General features: G+C 37.7%; 1 protein-coding gene across 5 annotated transcripts in view; it reads right to left on the bottom strand.

The window, feature by feature from the left end:
- Nucleotides 1–1688: 1688 nt before the first annotated feature.
- LOC119660127 (14-3-3 protein zeta) overlaps nucleotides 1689–21218 on the bottom strand; it is a 101271-nt gene continuing 81741 nt past the window's right edge. For 4 of the 5 annotated variants that reach the window (XM_038068523.1, XM_038068522.1, XM_038068525.1 and 1 more), the window contains exons 2-7: nucleotides 17520–17707; nucleotides 17340–17453; nucleotides 17158–17284; nucleotides 12433–12556; nucleotides 12141–12304; nucleotides 1689–4357 (exon numbers count right to left, since the gene is read on the bottom strand). In XM_038068523.1, coding sequence (XP_037924451.1) covers nucleotides 4202–4357; nucleotides 12141–12304; nucleotides 12433–12556; nucleotides 17158–17284; nucleotides 17340–17453; nucleotides 17520–17581 — 747 coding nt within the window. In that variant the 5' untranslated portion in view covers nucleotides 17582–17707 and the 3' untranslated portion in view covers nucleotides 1689–4201. Of the gene's footprint in view, nucleotides 4358–11665; nucleotides 11830–12140; nucleotides 12305–12432; nucleotides 12557–17157; nucleotides 17285–17339; nucleotides 17454–17519; nucleotides 17708–21218 lie in introns of all 5 variants that reach the window. The other variant, XM_038068526.1, reaches the window with a different exon arrangement.

Genomic DNA, 21218 nt, shown 5'->3' with positions numbered 1-21218 from the left:
TCCCGTGTGCCGGATCCGCGGAATCGAATTTTTTTTTTGGTATCAATTGTATCTAGATATAGTGTAGAATATATGGGCAAAGTGATTTTTTTGATATTTGGAGTCGTTCGGAAATTATTGTGTTAAACACATGATAAGTCACATGCCAGATTTATGTCAATCGACGAAATAAAGCTCGTATTTATCGGTCCAAATGACGTTCGAATGATTTCGCTGAGGGACAAAAATTGAGGCCAAAGCTGGACATGTGTTTCATCAAGAAACCTAAGGTTTATGGACTAGGTATAGCAGATTAATGGTCAGTTAAAGTTTTATGGCTAAAAATTGCATTCTACTTTTTAAATGGGTTTTTCTCGAAACTGCATATTGAAAATCGGCTGCTACCATAGCCCAAAATCTTTCCAACGAATTTCTTTGAAATTTTTACGACTTATTCAGAACATATTTCTACGGTCCGCAAACTAGGATAATAGCGATTCATTCAGTAGTTCTTTTTATTCATTGAAGAAGCCCTGAAAAAACAGCGAAATTCACAAAAAAAGTTTAACACGGCACCAAAAGGATTTTTTAATAATCCTGGTTTGCAGACTGTAGTTGACTGGAATGTCTGCACGTTAAAATGCCGTTTACTTTTTTCTTTAAGATGACCGTAGCGGCCTCTAGCGTGGCAGCAGAAAAATCACCTTTTTTGGAGATTGAAGTTGCCCGGCATTTCAATAACAAACTCTGCGGTCGGGCTGAAAAAATTACTATGCACGCTCAAGATATTAATTAATCTATGGTGAAAAATTCGTAATCTTTATCCAGTTCTTCACAAAAAAATTAAATTAATTATAAAAAACGCCCCCTTAACATCACTTGAATTTCGTCCAAATGATTCAGATTCCTCAACTTTCAAGTTCTTAAGAAGTACCCTCTACACACTTGTACATATTTATTTTCTGATTGGCGGCCAACATTTTACACACCTCTCTAAAATGAAACGCAAGGATAATTTTTCACATATTTTAATTAAGAAACTGTAATTTCTTGAACTTAAAATTTGGTTCATTTCATATTTTCTTTTCAGCTGGACAATTTGCAATGTGTTCTTTTTGCATGAATGCATGTTACATTACGTTTACTTTTTTCCTGTTCACTCTTAATTGTTTACCATGCATTATTTTTAAAATAATAAATGCTTATATGGTTTTTTGAACTGTTCGCATTTTTGGTTTCAAGGTCATTGCATCATTGGACTTTTAATAATAATCAAATTTCAACCGCTTTTGTGTTAATGCCTTACCTCCTTCTATGTGCATATTTTTTGGCATCCCACTAGTCTCATGTGATTTAGCCAATTCTCAGAAAATTAGGCAAAGATCCTGATTAGTAAAATTTTCCATTTGCTGCATATTTTTTAGTAATTACAGCGTTAAAAGAGAAGAAATCATAATGGTTGAAAATTCGATTTTGCGCAATCTACAATAATTCGAAACGAGAGTCGAACCTAACGAATCGATTGCTATACATATATTGGATATGTATGTACATATCATTTAATTGGGGATGAAGTAGTAGAAAATTGGGAAAATAGTAGCGTTTATCTATAATTAAAAGCGAAAAGTTGTTCGCACGAGTTATATGCCCCTAAAAGGTGAATGGATTTGCTCCTAGTTCTGATAAACAAATGAAAGAAAGAAAACATCAGCTTCTCCAAGTATTGTATTTCGATTATTTCCATAAAAAATAAGCTCACCAAGTTTATTTACTAGATGTCGATAAACGTGTGCGCAAACTCTACAGGTTCATTAAACAAGTCATTAAGTCATCTAAATAAAGGCATTTATAATAAAATCGAAAATAAACAATATACCTGATACAGGTATTTAGTTTTACGTACTATAGAATGAACGACTTCAAGTCTAATATAAAGATTGAAATTAGCACTGACTAAAAAAGTAGAAAGCAAAATCGACTCGCCTGCTTACCTTTTGGTCAATCTATATAAAGATGTCATAAGTTACAAGGAATGGGTCATTCGATACAAATCTATCCGTATTCACATTCGAATTAAATTATGACGTTTTGGAGGCAATAAGAAAGATATCAAAAGACGACGCATATAGGTATGCATTCCAAGAAAAATGTATGTTGCTTGTGAACGTAAGTGAAAATGTTTTGCATATTTTCCGATCTTTTGACGATATATAAAACTGAACATGAAAAATCCCACAAAGAAACCTCACATTCACATACCTATAAAAAGGACATTATTCATTATCCCCATCATCTTCGCAAATCTTCTAATCTTGATTTCACATTTTTCAAGAATATTTGGTATGACTCGGTTTAAAAAAAAAGGATCCCACCAAAGAATGAAATGTTTTTTACGAAAAAGAATGTTGTCAGTATGATTAAAAAACATGGTAAGAAATATTATGAGTGTCACATTTAAAGAAGAAAGAACCTAACCTGGAATTCAAAGCCATCCGTAAGAAAAATATTTTTTAAAGTAGGATTTCCTGATAGTTTTGGACAGTATATTGTTCCTGATGTTCTCACTAATTTCTCTTATAATTGAAAATTGTTTTGTATATATGTATATGAAATAAAAATTAATAACATAACGTTCGCCAGGCGTATTAACAGGAAAATGTTCCATTACGATAAATCCTCACTTTCCTTTCAGTCGTCAAAAATATGAACTGTCTTTTTTTATGCCTACAAAGCTTGTTTCCTTTTTGTTAATTTGATGACATTTATAGTAAACAGTTCTAAACCCAAAAAGCATGGAAAAATATGTTCGTTTTCATTCTTATTACAGAATTTTCAACCATATAAAGGAAAAAATAAATATGTACAAAGTATATTTCCGTAATATCACGATTTATGCAAATGAAAATAAATATCTGACGAAAAAACGAGTGACTAAGGGTTCATATCACATCTATCAGCAACTCGAGAACGCAGATATTTAGTGTTTTAAAAAACTGTAGAAGAAAAAAGGGTAGTTTTCATTAGATGCTCAATCCCTGTAAAAGCAAGTGATGTTCTTATTATAATCTGCTAAGAGATGTATAAATTCACAAATTGCACATAATAATTTGAGAATGTACAGTCCCATTAAATCATATGTAGATAAAGCAAAATTATAATTTCGACCATTCTCTTACCTATAGAAAACTTTAAAATGATAGACTTGAAATGACATCTCCACTCTGAATATAAAAAAGCGATTGTTTTCTTTATAATTCCATCTATATTAAATAGATTCTCTTAAATAGTGTGATCTCAATTTCGATCTGGTTTTGTTTGTTTAATGTTTTAAGTCTGATGTTCTGGAAAATGCCTGTTTTGAAACTATATAATATCGCCTCTATTAATATACACAACATTTCTTTATCTTATTTTTTGCAAAAGCAGTCCTCTCACAATCTTTTAACAAGAAATTTCTCTCGACTTACCGAAAACGAAGTGAAATACTAGAGTTGACTTTTACATTTTTCACTTTACAAATAATTAACAAAATGTTATGACATAAAAAAAAACAAGAAAAAGACGAAATTCTGTAGAGAGGCTGTTCTTCTCTGGGACAATTTTTAGTATCCTCATATTTTTTATACATAAAGAAGAATACGTGCGAATGATCGTTACTAAAGGGCAAACTAGAATGGAAAAGGCATTATGTTATGACAAATTGCCTTGTAAAATAATTTTTCTTTATAAAAATAAGACAAATGATATTTTTCGACAAATATCTTATTTTTTACAATGTAAAAAAGCGGGTTCCAATAATTAAAATTAGAGAAAATTAAATTGAAAGAGTATAAATATTGACAATATATCTCAAAACGAATATAAACATACAAATCTTCGTCTGTAATATTGTTTCTGGCCTTTTTCGTGATACAATTTTTTAATGATTTTGATAGTTAAACAAAAGCAAAACAGTGAAGGTGTTTTCACCGATGTTCTCTTTCTTCCTCTTCCCCAATATGTTTTTTTTTCTCATTCAGCTAATATTCTTTTCTATGAATAATCTTTCCACCTTATAGCATGTTTCTGGATGTCAAGTTTACGTCAATCGCCACAACTTCCTTCTTTTCAGTTTGTTTTCATTTGTCTCTCTCGTAAATTGTATTTATGAATTCTGGATTTTTAGCTTTTTGTGTGTATGCTGTTACATAATAATCAAAAGGGAACATATATTTTAGTTTTGTTAGTTGTCACCACCTTCTTGTGGTTCATCGCCATCCCCTTGTGTGTCTGATGTCCAAAGCGTAAGATTGTCCCTCAATAGCTGCATGATTAACGTTGAATCTTTGTACGAATCTTCATTGAGTGTGTCCAATTCAGCTATCGCATCATCAAATGCCTGTATAAAAAATAAGCCTTATAATAGAAGTGCTTCGAATATTGCTTGATATATATCGGTGGATGCATTTTTCAATTTCATTTATTTGTAATTTATTTAAATATTAGGAAAGTGCGATTGAAAGAATTTTTTTGTCGCATCTAGGAGATTGCATCCACCGATATTACAATGAATCACAATTTTCAACAGAGAAGTACCCCAATATTCAATGGAGAATTTACTTTTCATATTTTTTAGATACATTTCCCAGAAGGTACTTTTCCGATGTTAATAATTTTTGAAAAACAAAAACATTCAAGAAAAACACTAGCTAAAATCGCTGCTGCAAAGCTCTATATTGGTTACCGTTGAAGTTCGATAATAATAAATTATCTCTTTTATACTTTTTTAAAGCTAAAGTTAATATGTTAGTTTTATTCTTTAGGCTCAAACAGTTGATAAACATTAGCACTATTAGAAGATATAACACTGTCGAACTGTTCATACAGAATAATGGAAGGATATTCAAAAAAGTAAATCATGCAGATATATAGTACATTTTGCCAGAAAATTTATGCGAATAAGCTTAAAATGGGAGAATCTCCCTTCCCTTTCGTAAAAGTGCAGCTTTTAAAGTATCCTACGAGAGAGAGAGAGCTTCATAACTTTTGATGATTCACAAAGAAATTTCATTCCATATAAAAATCACTTGAACAACAATCAGTGCTGCCTTCACTTTCTGTACTAATAACTTTGGAAGTACATCTTTTTCACATTTTTGTTTAAAAAATCGTTTTACTATCTGCTTGTCTGTCGGTCCCTCGTCTGTCTCTGTGCCACACCTTATATCTAAGAAACCTATGAATCTCACTGTTTTAGTAACATAGTTACACGTTGAGTTTATTCACGTGGGATATCAAATGAAAGCTCTAGTAGTACCTAGTACTATACATATACTAATTTTGATATTAGTGGCAAAGGGGAGGAACGCGGGGATCTGAAAGAGGCCAGCTACTTCAAAAACTCGTTCTCAGAACTACCCAATCCAAATAATTAAAGAGGAATATGGTGACGCATGCACATAGTATCTAGGCTTTAAAATACTCTTCATAGCGATATATGTTCAAATAAAATTAATAATAGCATATTATCATATTTTTTATATTTTCTAGAAGTTGCTTGAGAACCCCCCTTAGCTTTACCTTAGAATTATCAAATTTAATGTAATAATATAGGCTATACTATAAAGCATAATACTGCCAAGCTTGACGAAAATCGCTCTATTACTATATTATTATAGTTATAATAAAGCACAGTTGGTACTTTTGCCCAAATTTTTTGCGTTTTCAGACATCGAATGTCAGTATCATACCAAAGTGAATGGTTTGACAAACGAAATGCATAAAGATTATGAGCTAGGTGCAAATGGGGCAAATCAACACTTAAATTACTTATATAAGAAATACACAACGCAGACCGACCCTTTATGCCTCTCCAATCGATAAATATTAACCTACAGACACGAGTTGACGCAAAAAATCTCTTGGGTCGAATCAACCCCTGCGATGCATTGCTGAAACGGAACGAATTCGACCCATTTTTGAAGCGGATGGTGACTGGTGATGAAAAGTGGATCACGTATGAAAAGGTCAAGCAAAAAAGATCGTGGTCGAAGCACGGCGCGCCGGCCCAAACCATCGCCAAGCCCGGATTGACGGCCAGGAAGGTTTTGCTGAGTGTTTGGTGGGATTCGAAGGGAATCATCTACTATGAGCTGCTCAACTATGGCCAGACCCTCAATTCGGTCCTCTACTCTGAGACCGTTTGAAGCAGGAGATTGACCAGAGGCGGCCAGAATTGGTCATAGGAATGGTGTTGTGTTCCACCAGGACAACGTTCGGCCTCACACATTTTTGATGATCTGCCAGAAGCTACGGGAGCTCGGATGGGATGTCCTATCGCACCCACCGTATAGTTCAGAACTGGCACCAAGTGATTACCATCTCTTCCGGTCCATGCAAAACGCTCTTAATGCTACTAAGTTGGCCTCAAAAGAGGCTTGCGAAAACTGGCTGTCTGAGTTTTTTGCAAATAAGGAGGGGATAATGAAATTGTCTTCTAAATAACAACAAAACGGCGCATACTTGACTTAAATCGGGTAATTCTAAGTATGTAAAATAAAGCCTAAAATTTCGATCACAAATACGACATTTCTTTTCCTCAATCCAATATGTACATGGATTCGCAAACGATACTCAGCCTCAGCTCGGCACTGCACAACCACCGTTGCCACTAGTACTACGCAGAACGGCAACGTTTGATTATTTTTATACTCGTAATGTAAATCTTATAGCATCATCTATCACCAAAGTAATATTATCATCACTCATCATCTCTCCCTTCCTATAATCCTGATGGTCCTATATCCTATAACGCTGATGGTTCATGTAACGTCATTAAGCGAGGAATTTGAATCTTATCTGCGTGGAAGCATCCGGTTTAGGGTTTGTTACTTGTTACTTTTCAAGTAATCAATCAATTTTTAACCGATTTAGCTTTTTGCAAAAAATTGTAATGTGTTAATTCAGCATTTAAAGTAAAAACTAATTTGTATATAAATGAAAACGAAAATAAATCAAATTGGCTATTTATAATCAATCCGTGGTGTTTTCATTTACTGATTTTTACTAGCCCCATTACTCGTCCCAAAGATCGGTAATTTTGTTGTTGCCTAAGTGTCTTAAGCAAATATCCCAAGGATTTTTCCTCTACTCCGATATCCAGCATATTTTTATTCCGTCGAGCCGGATCATTTTGAAACCATTTGCGACCGTGAGAGCAGCGTGATGCCAACCAACAGCGAAACGGATTCATCCATCATCGTCCTCCACAAGCACAATCTGGGGGAGTTCCTTAAGGTTATACGGAACTTCAAGAAGGATGCTAAGGCTCGACATACCCAGTTTTGATTGCAATCAAAACTGGAACTATTCCATCTAAAATGGAAGACTTGGCTCAAATCAAAGAACTTTTACAGAAGTATATGATGAAATACGAAGAAGTCGAGGTTGAATGCGACGTGAATTTGCGGAAGGGCTTTTGGATTTCAGGAGGCGAGCGTAACATTCAATCAGCAGAACCAGACGCGATCAGACTGGAACAGATTAAGGTTCCAAAGTTCGATGGAATTTGCTCAACTTGGATTTCATTCAAATCTCTTGTCCACGACAACGGAAGACTGTCCGGGGTACAGAAGCTACAGTACCTTCGGGCATCAATAAAGGGAGAAGCGTCTCGGCAAATGAGGCATCTTAATATATCGGATACAAGCTATTCAGCAGCTTGAAATATCTTGGCGAAGACATACGACGAGCACATTATTGCAGTCACCTTTGACCCAGTTTTGAAATATGAAAACTGCAGTAAACGCCGCAGGCATCAAAAGAATGATTGAGAAGACCAACGAGCTCATCACGAATTTCCAAGACCTGGAAATCGACCCCTTCGACGTATTCATGTTCATTCATCAGAGCAAGTTTGATCCAGAATGGCAACGTTAAAAATTGGAATTAGAATTCCTGGAAACGCAGTACGTCATTGAAGAAGTGAACAAATGTTGCTCTTCTAAAAAAATCAGTAAAATGGGGACACATACTGTTACCCATAATGAACACGAAAAGTACACATTGTGTAAATCAGGCCACAGGCTATACAAGTGCCCGGAGCTTCCCAGACTACACCATAGGCAAGCGGAGAGAATTCGTAAGACAAGTAACTTTCGCTTTAGCCGCATGCGTGCGCATCAAGTGCACGAATGCACATCGAAAGCAGCGTGTGCGGAAAGAAACACCATGCTATGCTGGATCCTTCAACTATTGACAAGTTTGAAACTCCAAAAAATCAAACACAAAACATTCTGACCAATTCAAGGACGAACGAGAATCGGGAAAGTATATGGACGGTGCTTTGGCAATGGCAATAGTTGTGCTACGTAATGTCAATATATGGTGGCAACGTCAGCATCGAAGACGAATCAACCAACATCAAACCGCACTGGTCAAACACGAAGAAGAATAAGGATAGGAGAATACAACTTTGAGACCGTTGACAATTTCTCCTATCTAGGGTCGAAAATCACAACCGATAACAACTACGATGATGAAATCCGCGCACGGTTTTTGTCAGCCAACAGAGCCTATTTCAGCTTACAAAGACTGTTCCGCTCGAAACGTCTCACCGTAGGGTCAAAGCTCTTACTATACAAAACAATGATCTTGCCAGTCCTCATGTATTCCTCGGAAACTTGGGTTCTTAGCAAGAAAAATTGCGAACTCTTGGCCGCGTTCGAGAGAAGAATTCTCCGAAGAATTTTTGGCCCCCTGCATGAGGATGGACGATTCCGTAGCCTACACAATGACGAAATCTATGAGCGATACCATGACCGTTAGGTTGTGGATAAAATCCGGATCAATAGGTTACGGTGGGCGGGTCACTTAATCCGTATGGATGAAGATGATCCCACCCGGAGAGTCTATAAGGGCAATATCTATGGTAGAAAAAGAAGACGAGGCAGACCCTGCCTAAGATGCAGCGATGGCGTGGGCCAGGACGCCAGACAGCTTTCAGGGATATCGAATTGGTGGACCTCGGTGCAAAACCGGGATGTCTGGAGTTCCTTATTAAGGCAGCCGTTGCGCCGTTGATGATGATGAATGTCAACGGCGATTTCATCAGCGACCAAGGCTCCCAGAATTCCATTACGGAATAGATGTCAAAATGTCTTAGCGATCATATCGGGAATTAGAAGTGCAACCAGGAAGTGAAGAGGGCAAGTACCAATAACCATGAAGGAAAAATGGTCAAATGATAAAATACTCGCAGTAGTCATTGATAGAATTAAGAAGCCTCTTCCTTTTACGACGATCTAGCTGATCCAAATTACACCACTCAGGACAGAATTGACGCGCATATATGCAAGGATATTTTATTGGAGGGAATTATTTATGGAACCCCAACAGCACAAAAAGCGAAGACCAGATGAATTCTTTCTGGTTCGATAGCCGCTCCACCAGGAGACAACATTACCTCCAGTCTTGTAAAAAGCGAAGATCAGATGCATTCTTTCTGGTTCGATAGCCGCTCCACAAGGAGACAACATTACCAACAGTCTTGTAAATACGAACGAATTGGACAAAAGACCAGAGCAATTCTGGATTCAGGAAGAGGTAGTTTCCAGGGGAATGTTTAGTAAACAAGAAAAAGAATGTGAAGCTCACTATCAAGCAAACACCAAACAATTGAAAAATTAACGCTTCGAAGTGCAGCTCCCATTCAAAGCTGACCCAAGGGCAAATCTAGCACCATCGAGTAAGTCTGCGATTCTGAAATAATAAGCGCACGAGAAGAGGATGCTCACAAACCCAAAATTACTTCGAGAGTACAATGAATGCTTGCAAGATTATCTAAACTGCGGGCAAAGGGATCAAATACCAAAGGATGAAGTTGGATTACAATCATATTATCTACCACATCGTGCGGTTATTTGCCAGTTGGGCTAATTCTGCCACCTACTACTGGACAGATTCAACGATTGTACTCTCTTGGTTAGCAGTCCATCCAGCTCGATGGAAGACTTATGTCGCGAATCGAGTGAATGAAATTCATGCAAGCAGCATACCGTCATCATGTGGGGACACACGATAACCCCGCTGATTGCGCTACACAAGGATTGACCCCAGCACAGTTAAGTGAATTTGCGTGACGGTGGGATGGCCTAAAGACTCTCACGTTCGGTACTATCATATTTCCAACAATGAAGTGCATCAAAATCATCGAGCTAGAGAAAAGAACCACCTTGCACACTTTACGGACAAAAGAGCACGATCTAGTGATCGATAAATTCTCCGAGTATACGAGGATGATCAGTGTAGTTGCTTACTACAAATGAAGTAATAAAGGCTATCGATCCTGTGGATATCTCACAGCAGAAGAACTGCGAACGGCCAGAACTGTGTGCATTGAGATACGGCAAATTCGACCGATTTTAGCCGAGATCCAAAGATTAAAGAAGGGGCATTTGATGGATAGTAAGTCAAGAATCATCGAATTACGTCCATTTATTGACTTCTACAGCATCCTCAGATTGGGCGGAAAGTTACAGAATGCCGACAACATCAACAAACATTCTGTTATACTGGACGATAAATGCAATTTTACTGAGATCAATGTGCGGCATGAACATCATCAAACTTTGTATGGAACTTCACAGTAATGTTATCGATTCTACGGTAAGAATACTGGATTTTAAACGCGTAGAAAATGGTGAAACCGTGCATCACTTGTTACAAAAGTAACGCACAACCAGAAGCTCAATTGATGGGAAGCTTACCATCCTCTCGAGTTGTACTAAATCGACCATTTTGGGAAACCGTGTTGAATTTTGTCGGGCCATTAAGGAATAAATGGTCAAACGGTCGGGGAGCAGACTATCAAGTCGGATATTGCAGTATTCATTTGTTTTGCGACGAAAGCTATGCACCTGGAGTTAGTCAGCGATCTCCCGACAGGTGCATGCATAGCAGCGGTAAAACGATTCTTATCCGGACGAGAAACATGTCTAGTCATCTAGAGCGATTGTGGAACAAACTTCACAACAGCTGCAGATTATGACAAATTATGATGCACGAAACGCAAGCACGGATGATCACATTAAGGGGCATCATATTCCACCAAATAGTCCCCATTTCGGTGGACTATGGGAGGCTGGGGTCAAATCGGTGAAACGATACCCCGTGAACAGTAGAGTAGATTTCTCCGCAAGACCTGTTGGAAACTGAAGCACATTTCAGCGAACCAAAAACGATGGAAAGTAAGTGTGGTTGATACGCGACACCCCATTAGGGGATAATGACAACAACATATTAAATTCAATAGCACCCAGCAAACGGCTGGTTTCACTTCAAACAGTCCGAACAAGAGTAACTGCTCTTGAAAATAGCATTTACTGAAATTAACTTCTAAATTAAATTATTAGTAAGGTTCGTTGATTGTTTTGAAGAAATTTGTAGTAACATGCCGACAGCCTTCTCACATCTACGATTTTTGACATTTTCGGCCAATGAAGAATTCTACTGTGATGTGTTTCTACATATTAATCACATAGTTCGCAGGTTAGATAATGCTGTGCAAAGCAAAGTGCATACAGTTTGTATAAAGGGTTTCAAAAAAATCACCAGAAATTAAAAAGAACGAAAAAAGAAATTCATCAACATTTCTAAACAAAAAAAAAAAAAAAAAAAAAAAAAAAACATGTATAGATAAATTTCAAACCTGTTTAGCTAAATGGCAGGCTCTTGCCGGCGAATTTATTATTTCGTAATAGAAAACTGAGAAGTTCAGCGCAAGACCTAGTCGTATCGGATGGGTTGGTTGCATTTTTGTTTTCGCAATATCAAATGCTTCTTGATAAGCTTTTTGTGAATCTTCAACCACATCTGTTCGTATAAATATATATTAAGAAAGTTTAACAAATTTAAACAAGGGTTTCATAAAATCCATATCCTTAACCATATAACTGATTATACGAGAAACTAAACTGACAGGTTGAACAATTATTTTCCTAGAATAACATGGTTTATCTATAGCCTTCCTTAGTATGTTCAAAAAGTGTAAATGTATTTCAAGCGGAAAAATATGCAGCAACGATTTTCTGTTTTTTTCTTATATGTTTGAACATTTGAAAAATAATAAAAAAAAAAAAAAAAAAAAAAGAATACAAAAATTTGATCTTATATAAAATAATGACCTGTTTGGCCAATTGGCAAGCTTTATCTGGTGAATTAAGGATCTCATAATAGAAGACTGAGAAGTTAAGTGCAAGACCCAATCGTATTGGATGTGTTGGCTGCATTTTTCCCTTGCTAATTTCAAACGCGTCCTGATATGCAGCTTGAGAGTCATCTACTACACCTAGTTAATTTGAAGGGCAAAAAAATATCTTTAATCTTCGAAATATTACCAAATCCGAACATTTTCCATGGTATTGATAAATTTTCACGAAAAATTAATGATTTATTGTTTCGAAAAAAATAACTTACTGTTACGTGCATCTCCAGTTGCTACTTCAGCTAGATACCTGTAGTAATCGCCCTTCATTTTTAGATAGAAGACTTTACTTTCAGGATTACTTGCTTTGGGAATCAAATATTTGTCCAGTAGACCCTGAAAATAAAAAAAAGTAACAGAATGTATTAATCGTAAATTTATTAAGCTTCGCACCATGATGACAAAATCTCAATTTCAAATTGTACGTCGGGGAACCGAAAGCTAGACACTTCACTGGTTAAAGGTTTTGTGTTTTATGAGGAAATTTCTTCGCACGGCTGTTCTGTTTGAAAGTACCTAAAATTTTTTCTGCATTTCTGAATTTATGTACATATCGAAGATATTTACAATTACTACACTCAACCTAACAAGCGAAGTATTGGGTCAACTGTGGGGGCTATCCGCCGAGCATACTGGGTTCGACGAGCCATAAAAAGCTCGAAGGCGCAGGTCTGGATCGAGTGCAGAACCTCTGATACAAAAAGTTCACCAGCATACATGGTCGATTAATACACAGTATAAATCAGATCATGAGTCGTTTTTAGCGAGTCATGGAAGGGTGGCATACCATCTTATCAGTGCGTACATCTGAGGGTGCTAGTACCTCAGAGCCCAATCCGTATACGGGGGCATCTTCCAGGGGGATTCGTTGATTCCCTTTTGGTTTTGCATGGCATTGAAACCCTTTCATGGCTACTGAATGATGCTAGAGGGCTTGGTTTCGCAATAAAACAGGGCTTACGTGCCAAGTGCGAGCGGACACACTTGATGTACTTAGATAACATAAAGCTGTTTGCTGGTACTGACGATTACCTTAGAAGTCTGTTGCGAATACTATTCATCATGTTCAGTCATGATATCCGGACGGAATTGAAATTAAACAAGTGTCGAATCCAAGCCATCCGCAAAGGTCATCACAAGCTGCATGCCGTAAATAGCATTGATGACCTCCACATCGAAGCTATGACCGAGACAGACTTCTACCTAGAAATTCTGCAAGGTACCCATGCTCGAATTGATGATCTGAATGATGCTATCCGAATTCGTGGCACGTATAATAAAGCTGAAATCGCATCGGGGAAGAATAAAACAATTTGGAATACCGGAAGCTGGCGCTTCGGGTATAAAGATTTTGTGTTCATCTTATATAAGAAACTTCAACGCACATTTTTCTATCAGTATATAGCTACAAATCCAACATATTCCTTCAAATTTTTCCAAACTACAAGACATACGTACATATCATAGCCATAGATATTATCCTCACCCTAAACAAACTGTTTATTTCCGAATACTGTGCGCAAAAGCATACATATATAGTACGTATATTAAATACTTGATACTCATATAAATATAACTAAAAAACTAAAAATAATTCTTTGCGACCCCATTCTATGAACTCACTGCGTTGTGGTATTGACGAATTTATATTTGATGAAGACACCATACACGTTATAGAATGCACGAAATTCATCAAAAATGTCAAAGTTTCACCCTCTATAACTTTGTTAATAATAGTTGGATTTCCTTCAAACTTGACCAAAGTGTGTACACCAAATTTTACACTTCTGGGGTAGACAGAAAGGGGGTTGCCGGATAAATTTCTAAAATGTGGAAATACACTATTATCAACTTTATTTGTGCAGATATCGGAACCGGTTGTATATTGAGGCCTAAATTTCGTAGAGATGCACAGTTCTGATTTTTTTTTCAAATTTTTCCTTTGGATAGCCATGTGGTCTACATTTTATGAAGCACAACCATTCACATGTATGGAGATCCCCCTTAAACTTAACATAAAATGGTGCCACCTGGTGCATGTAACAGGGAGCAGATTACATGCTCTCACCAATTTTCGTGATAATCGGTCTAGCCGCTTCTGAATGAATCGGGGACTCGATTCAAATGAGATTTTGTGTTTGCACAAAATCTTAAAAGGGTAATTGAATGTATCCGTCATCCCTTCACTGGCGTATGCATTCGAAACGTGAACGAAAACCAATCTGGAAAACGTCCAGTGGCGGATACGGACAACTATATCCAAACTCCAAATGCATCATCCAAACTTTGCCGTGGAGCGGATGAACCTGCCTCGTGACATCGAAGGTAGGGGTGTGATTGACGTCCAGACACAACATCACCGCCAAGTCGATTCACTGCGCGCTTGTTTTTACAGCAAAGGGCAGGCGAGTCTCTTTCACTGCTGTCACCGAAAACGATAGTGTCTGGCCGCTGTTAGGATTCGTTGAGAGATCTGAAAAAGCTCCGCTGGTTTCTCGCGTATGTTGCATTCTGGACACGACTGGAATGACTTTCGCCATATTGTCGTATCCAACTGCATATGACAGAAAGTTTCTGCTTTAGTGTGTCCCGAATTTCAACTCGCTGGGGATGGCATAGTTTCTGTAAACCCTCTGCACTTTATTTCTCACCCGTCTGCTAGCACTGCCAGTGCTGATCTGAATCAGTCTAGCAATGTTCTGTTTTAGTGAGTACCGTCGACGTTCCGGAAGAATTTTCCCTGGATCTCTTTCGTCACTCAAACCAATAACATGAAAGTGAACCTTCTGACCGTGCAATCTGATAGCCGTAATTGCACCACAATAAACAAGTGATTGTAGTTCCAGCAGCGACATATCAGCACACCGTCGAGATGCATCATTGATTAGAGGTAGAATTCCCCGAGTTGCTGGAAATATATAGAGCCTGGAAATACCTGGTCTATGCAAAGGACCCATATCCGAGAATTCTACACAGACCTTTTGGAACTCGTCCCGAACCTCAGCGGAAACCTTAGCTGGACGGTGGAGAAAAGTGCTTCGGCGAGTACTGAAACCATTGCCTGCAGTGCGGCGTGGAGTTCTTGATGCCGCCGCCTCTGCCGCCATTGACGCTCGGTCACCAGTTTCCATGATGAACTCAACGCTTAATTTAGGTAAGGCCAGAATAGTTGAAGCGCGCCTTCGAGTATAAAAGTTTTGTGGTCATCTTATGTGCGCAATTTTCTATGCACGTTTTTCCATTCGTATATCCCTAAGGCAAAATATTCCGTTATATATTGCCAAACAAAATATGCGTACAAAAACGGAAGACATAAATATTGTTCGCAAAATCAATCTAACGCATATTCACGAAGCATACATACATAAACGTCCATCTTATTGAACACTGCCTGCACATCTCTGTTTGCAGTAATTAATATTGATATTCAAATAACTAACAAAGCTAAAAAAGTCAGAATACTCTGGGCTCTTCGGATATAAAGGTTTTGTGTTCATCTTTTCTTGGTCTTGTTTGGTTACTACGCACATTTTTACATTCGTATATGCCTAAAAACCCAAAATAATCGTCCGTATTCTTTTCAAACTACAAGGAATACCTACATATTACAGAGGTAGATATTATGCTTACGCTAAACAAACCAAACATGGCCCATTACCGAATGATGTATAAGACATGCATTTATATACATTGATCGTACACCCATTTTCGATTTATTTCGTGCATTAAATATACATATGCCCATATAAAGTACGTATATTGAATACCGCTTGCTTAATGTACAATATGAATTAGGCACTACCCGAAAGCTTCATTTACATATAGATATAAATACACACATGTCAGCCTCGACTAATTGATATTGATGTATAAATGAAGAAAAAAATGTTTCCTGCGACCTCCCATTCCGGCTAAATTTGTTAAATATGCTAATATACTATTATCAACATTATTTGTGCAGATATCGCAACGGGATGTATTTTAAGGCTGAGATTTCGTTTAGATACACCACTGTGATTTTTCGGTTGGATAGGTTCCGTGAACGAGACCTGTTACACTTTTTAGGGGTCATATTTTGAGCCCTCTCTCCCCTATGTTTCATCTGAGAACAAATATAGGACCAGTTTTGAAAAGTACTAATTGAGCCCTTTCATTTGATACCCCACATAACCACATTCTGAGAGAAAAATTGCCCCCCTTAAACTAAACATAAAATGATGCCGGTTGGATAGGTTCTGAGAAAGAGACCTGTTACACTTTTTGGGTGTCATATTTTGAGCCCTCACTCCCCTATGCTTCACTCGAAATCACACATGGAACCAGTTTTGAAAAGTACTGATTGAGCCCTTTCATTTGATACCCCACATAGTCATATTCAATTTGTACCTGCTGTAATAGTAGAATTTCCACCAAGATTTCGAAACATGCTGAATTTAAGAAGGTTCGCAATAAATTTTAAAAATGTATTAATAGTATTATTAACTTTCTTTGACCAGATATCGGTATGCAGAGTATTTCGGGTTTTATAAGTAGTTTCTGAGCATGGCCACTTAATTTAAGTGACCTGTCTTTAAAACTTAGACCTGATTCGAATAGGATTAATCGAGATTTTATACCCTACAGGAGTATATTCAATATTAAAAACTTACACCCCCTTCTGCATATATCACACCTAGTGTATTTGCTGCCAATGTTGCTGAGAGAGAATGAGAATTTATTTAAACCTAGGCGTTTCTTTTCCTTCAAAAACGGGGCATAGGATTGAACGCTCATTTTCATCTTTTGTTCATATACATAAAAAAGTTTTGAGATTAGGTATTATATCAGTAATATGGTAAATGGAAAATTAAATTTCAAATTCCAAAACAGTCGATATTTAGTGATATGTTGTTTGACTGTCTAAACATTTATACTCATTGACGACCGATTGTACCTACCAGAACTTCGTAACAAATTTCCCTAAGTTCTTTTTCCACGCGTTCTCTATACTCTCTGGCGAGTTGCTGCTTTCTGGCGGATGCTTCGGTCTTTTGTTCGATAGATGAAATTACACGCCAAGATGATCTACAAAACATCAGAATGTACATAAATTTAATTCCAATATGATCATGTATTTTACCTGCGGGCACCAACAACATTTTTGTATGCGACTGAAAGTAAATTCCTTTCTTCATTTGACAATTCTACACCAGTTTCTGTGACAGATTTCATAGCTTGTGCCATGTCATCATACCTGATAAAAATCATTTAGGATAATTCAAATGAATGAACAGAGCTACGTTTCCCTCATCATTCTTACCTCTCCGACTGTTCGGCAAGTTTTGCTTTTTGAACTAATTCTTCCTTATCTACTGTTGACATTTTGATGTGTTTTGCTTAATAATTAATTGGTAGAAAGATGTACTTTAGAGGAATTTGAGAGATAGGTTACCAAACTCTTTTTCAAAATTGTCCGTACAATGATTTATGCGCCGTTCGCAGCGACTCCTGAAAATCGAAAAGAAAAAATTATTTTTCTTACTGCTTTATATGCCAAAGAACATTTTCTTCTCTTTCACATGATTTACTTCCTTTGAATTAAATTACGTATACCCGGATCAAAAAGGATCGGGAATTTATAAATAAAACAAAAACCACTTATTTCATTTTATCTCCATCAATATAACATCCATCTGAAGCAACACGTGTGCTAGCGTTTGATCAACTCGTCGATGCGCCACCGAGAGGATGGCATTTAGCTCCCCTGTTGCATTCTCTTTTTTCGATTTCGGCCCGACTTTGAAGCGCCACTCGGACCCACCCACGTCTGCATTTTATGAAGGTCGGGTTATTATTCGCTTCAGAAGCCAGGTTTGTGCACGAAATTCAGGTCTTTTATGACGCTGGAACGCGAAATTCCCACCACAATATGCAATGTTAAGTTCACTACCTATCTCTACTAACAATTTTCGAACATTATTTCTTTCACTTCTTCGACGTTTTCGTCGGTGTTTAGGGTGAGGCGCCGAAGCAAATCTTTTGCAAATGTACTACCACATTAGTCTTTATACCACTCGTATGTCCGAGTTTTCGACAAAGCAGAGCCCCCATTGATATTTTGCAATAGTTGTGAGTGTTGCACTCGGCTCGTTTGCATTACCAACACAAAATCTCAAACGAACTCTTTGCTCAACAAAATTCTTAAATTAAAATGCGAGAAGTAAAAACTTTACTGATGGGAACCAACGCCAAGCAGATGCACTAAAATATCGACATGTATGTAAATTAAAGTTGTACCAACTTAATCTGTCGATTTTGCCATGCGCGGTTCATTTAAATTAAAAATTTCAGGTATTTTTTGAGCATAGAGCATTTAGTTTACCTCCCTGGATGCGGTGTCAAAATTAGGACAAAATCCTATTTGAAATCCCGCCCTACTATATAGATTGGTTAAAAAGTGTTCAAAGCGAAACCTATTAAATCATACAGGAATTGAAATTTACACGCCAATTTTAATATAAACAAGACGACAAAATTCGATTTTTGTTACATGCATTTCAACATCCGAAAAATTCGAAAGTCATGTTTCAATTAGCAATTAATGATAACTGTATTCCATTCAGCCTATCGTCAGCCCAGCTGAGCTTGTCGATTTTGTTTAAAAATTGTAATTGTGAACGCTCACGCATACAGTGAGTTATATCCTTTTAGATCGAATTTATGGAGGGTTGGAGGAGGGTCCCTATACATGCAAAAGGGGGGTGACATTTTTTTTTCCACCAAATATAGTCATGTGGGGTATCAAATAAAAGGTCGCGGTTAGTATTTTCCGAAGCCGGTCTTAGTTTTCATATTTTTTGGAAGCTGGGGAATGCGGAGGTGGAAAGTGGTCACCTCTTTAACGGACCCGTTCTGGGAAACTACCCAAACGAAAAATCTGAAAAAAATCAAGAGGCTGCCACTCTATAGTGCCTAGGCTCCGAAATACCCTCCATACCGATACCTATTCAAATAAAATTAGAAATAGCATATTACTTTAATGTTTAGTAATTGGCTGCAAACCACCCCTTAAGTTCATCCTAGCACCAGGAAATATTGAATTAATTTGGGCTATAATATAGAGCATGATCCTATCAAGTTTGGTGGAAATTACACTATTACTAACAAAGTTACACACCAAATTTGTAGCGTGTAGAGGGCAATGGAATTTTTAACTATGTGACACGGAGCTGCCATTCGTCGCTCCTCACATCTTTTTCTTCAGCCGTTCACAAGCAGGATCGGCTCGTCGTGATCGGTTTCAACATTTTATTTTATCAAATGCCTGATCTGGATTTAATCTCGAGGTTTTTCAGTTGTTTCGGCCGAACTTTTGGACCAATGAGAGACAGGACGGACGGCATTGCGATAAATTTGAGATTTGAGACGTTCGCTGATACGTTGATCACAAAGAAAATGGAACACCACTTCATCCAAATTGTGTTAATGCGTGAAGCAATTTCATTATGCAGTTCTCCATTGGCTGATAGTATTGAACCTAAATATTTAAATTGCTCAGTTCTGGGCAGGTCACTGCCGCTGACAGAACTGCGTGATTTAAATATCTCCAGTCAATGCTATCAGCCAATGGAGAACTGCGTTATGCTCTTCACATAGGGAAACACAAAACAAAGCGTCAAGCTTCCCGTTTCCCGACTTTTTTCAACTGGCATGAAGCCCAACTAGAATTCTGTTGATCCGATCGGGCTGAAATTTTCGCACAATATTCCACACATCTGTGTGGTTCTCGTCCGAACCACAAACATGTATTTTCGTTAATAATTTATGTTTATTTTGGATTTTCAATGAAAAATTGACTGCATTTTTGAAAATTGTTTTTTACGCTCTGACATTCTAATATTTAGTAAGGTGAAATCATAATCGCGTTCCGGACGATAGAGCCAATTTTTGATTTCTGAATACTACAAATGGAGATAACTCCGCCATGCTATTAAAATAGTATGCTGGTCCCAAGCCCAGGTAAAGGAGGAAGGTTTGAGGCAACTTACTTTGTACTATCCTCAATAAAACAAAAAAAAAGAAATGCTGAGATCACGGAAAAAGATAAAAGTATTCTTTTGGTGACAGGTACCGCGACGAAACAAATACGAGTTTGCACGTTAAATGTTGGTACCCTAACTGGAAAGACCGAGGAACTCGCACGAGCCCTTTGGAAAAGGAGCATTGATATCTGCGCTCTACAAGAAACCCTATGGTCTGGTGCCAAACGCTACGACATTGAAAGCGAACGCGGTAAAAATGGCTATAAACTTCTCTATTTTGGTAGACCACACACTCAATGTAGTGTTGGCATTGATATTTCAGAGAGTTTCCGTGATACCATCAAAGAAGTCGAACGATTTGATGATAGGCTGATGAAGCTCACCATTATATCAGCTGATCGCACTATTCACGCACCAGCGACAGGTCGACCGGATGCCGAGAAAGATGGCTTCTGGCAACTTCTCAATGAAAAGACCTGCAACGTGCCCGCTGACGACTATATCATCATTGCCGGCAAACTTAATGGTCATATTGGTGAGAAGGGAGACGGTAACAGGTGCCATGGGGAAAAGGGGTTTACACCGCACAATGAGGGTGGCGAGCGTATAATCGATTTTGCGGACTCCCATGACCTTGTATCTTCCTACATTTTGTAGTGGGAACAATAAAACGCGAATCGACTATATTCTCATAAGACGCCGACATTTTACCATTGTCATTGATTGGAAAACTGTTCCCTATGAGATCATCGCACCTAAACATCGGCCATTTATTGCCGTTCTGCGAATTAAGCCACCGATAAAACAGCACTGGCGAAGAAATGATTTAATTTACGCGATTACCAACCATTACGAATGTGGAAAAATCGTGGAACCAAATAAAAGGCGCGACCCACAAAGCGGCCTCTGCAACCCTCGGGGTCACCAAGTCAGGTAAATGGTACACCAACCGAGATATTTGGCTTTGAAATAACGAT

The sequence above is a fragment of the Hermetia illucens genome, chromosome 6 (assembly GCF_905115235.1).
Source record: "Hermetia illucens chromosome 6, iHerIll2.2.curated.20191125, whole genome shotgun sequence".
Classification (NCBI taxonomy): Eukaryota; Metazoa; Arthropoda; class Insecta; order Diptera; family Stratiomyidae; genus Hermetia; species Hermetia illucens.
The sequence above is the reverse complement of the archived record's forward strand: the minus strand, read 5'-3'. Positions and strand labels throughout refer to the sequence as shown.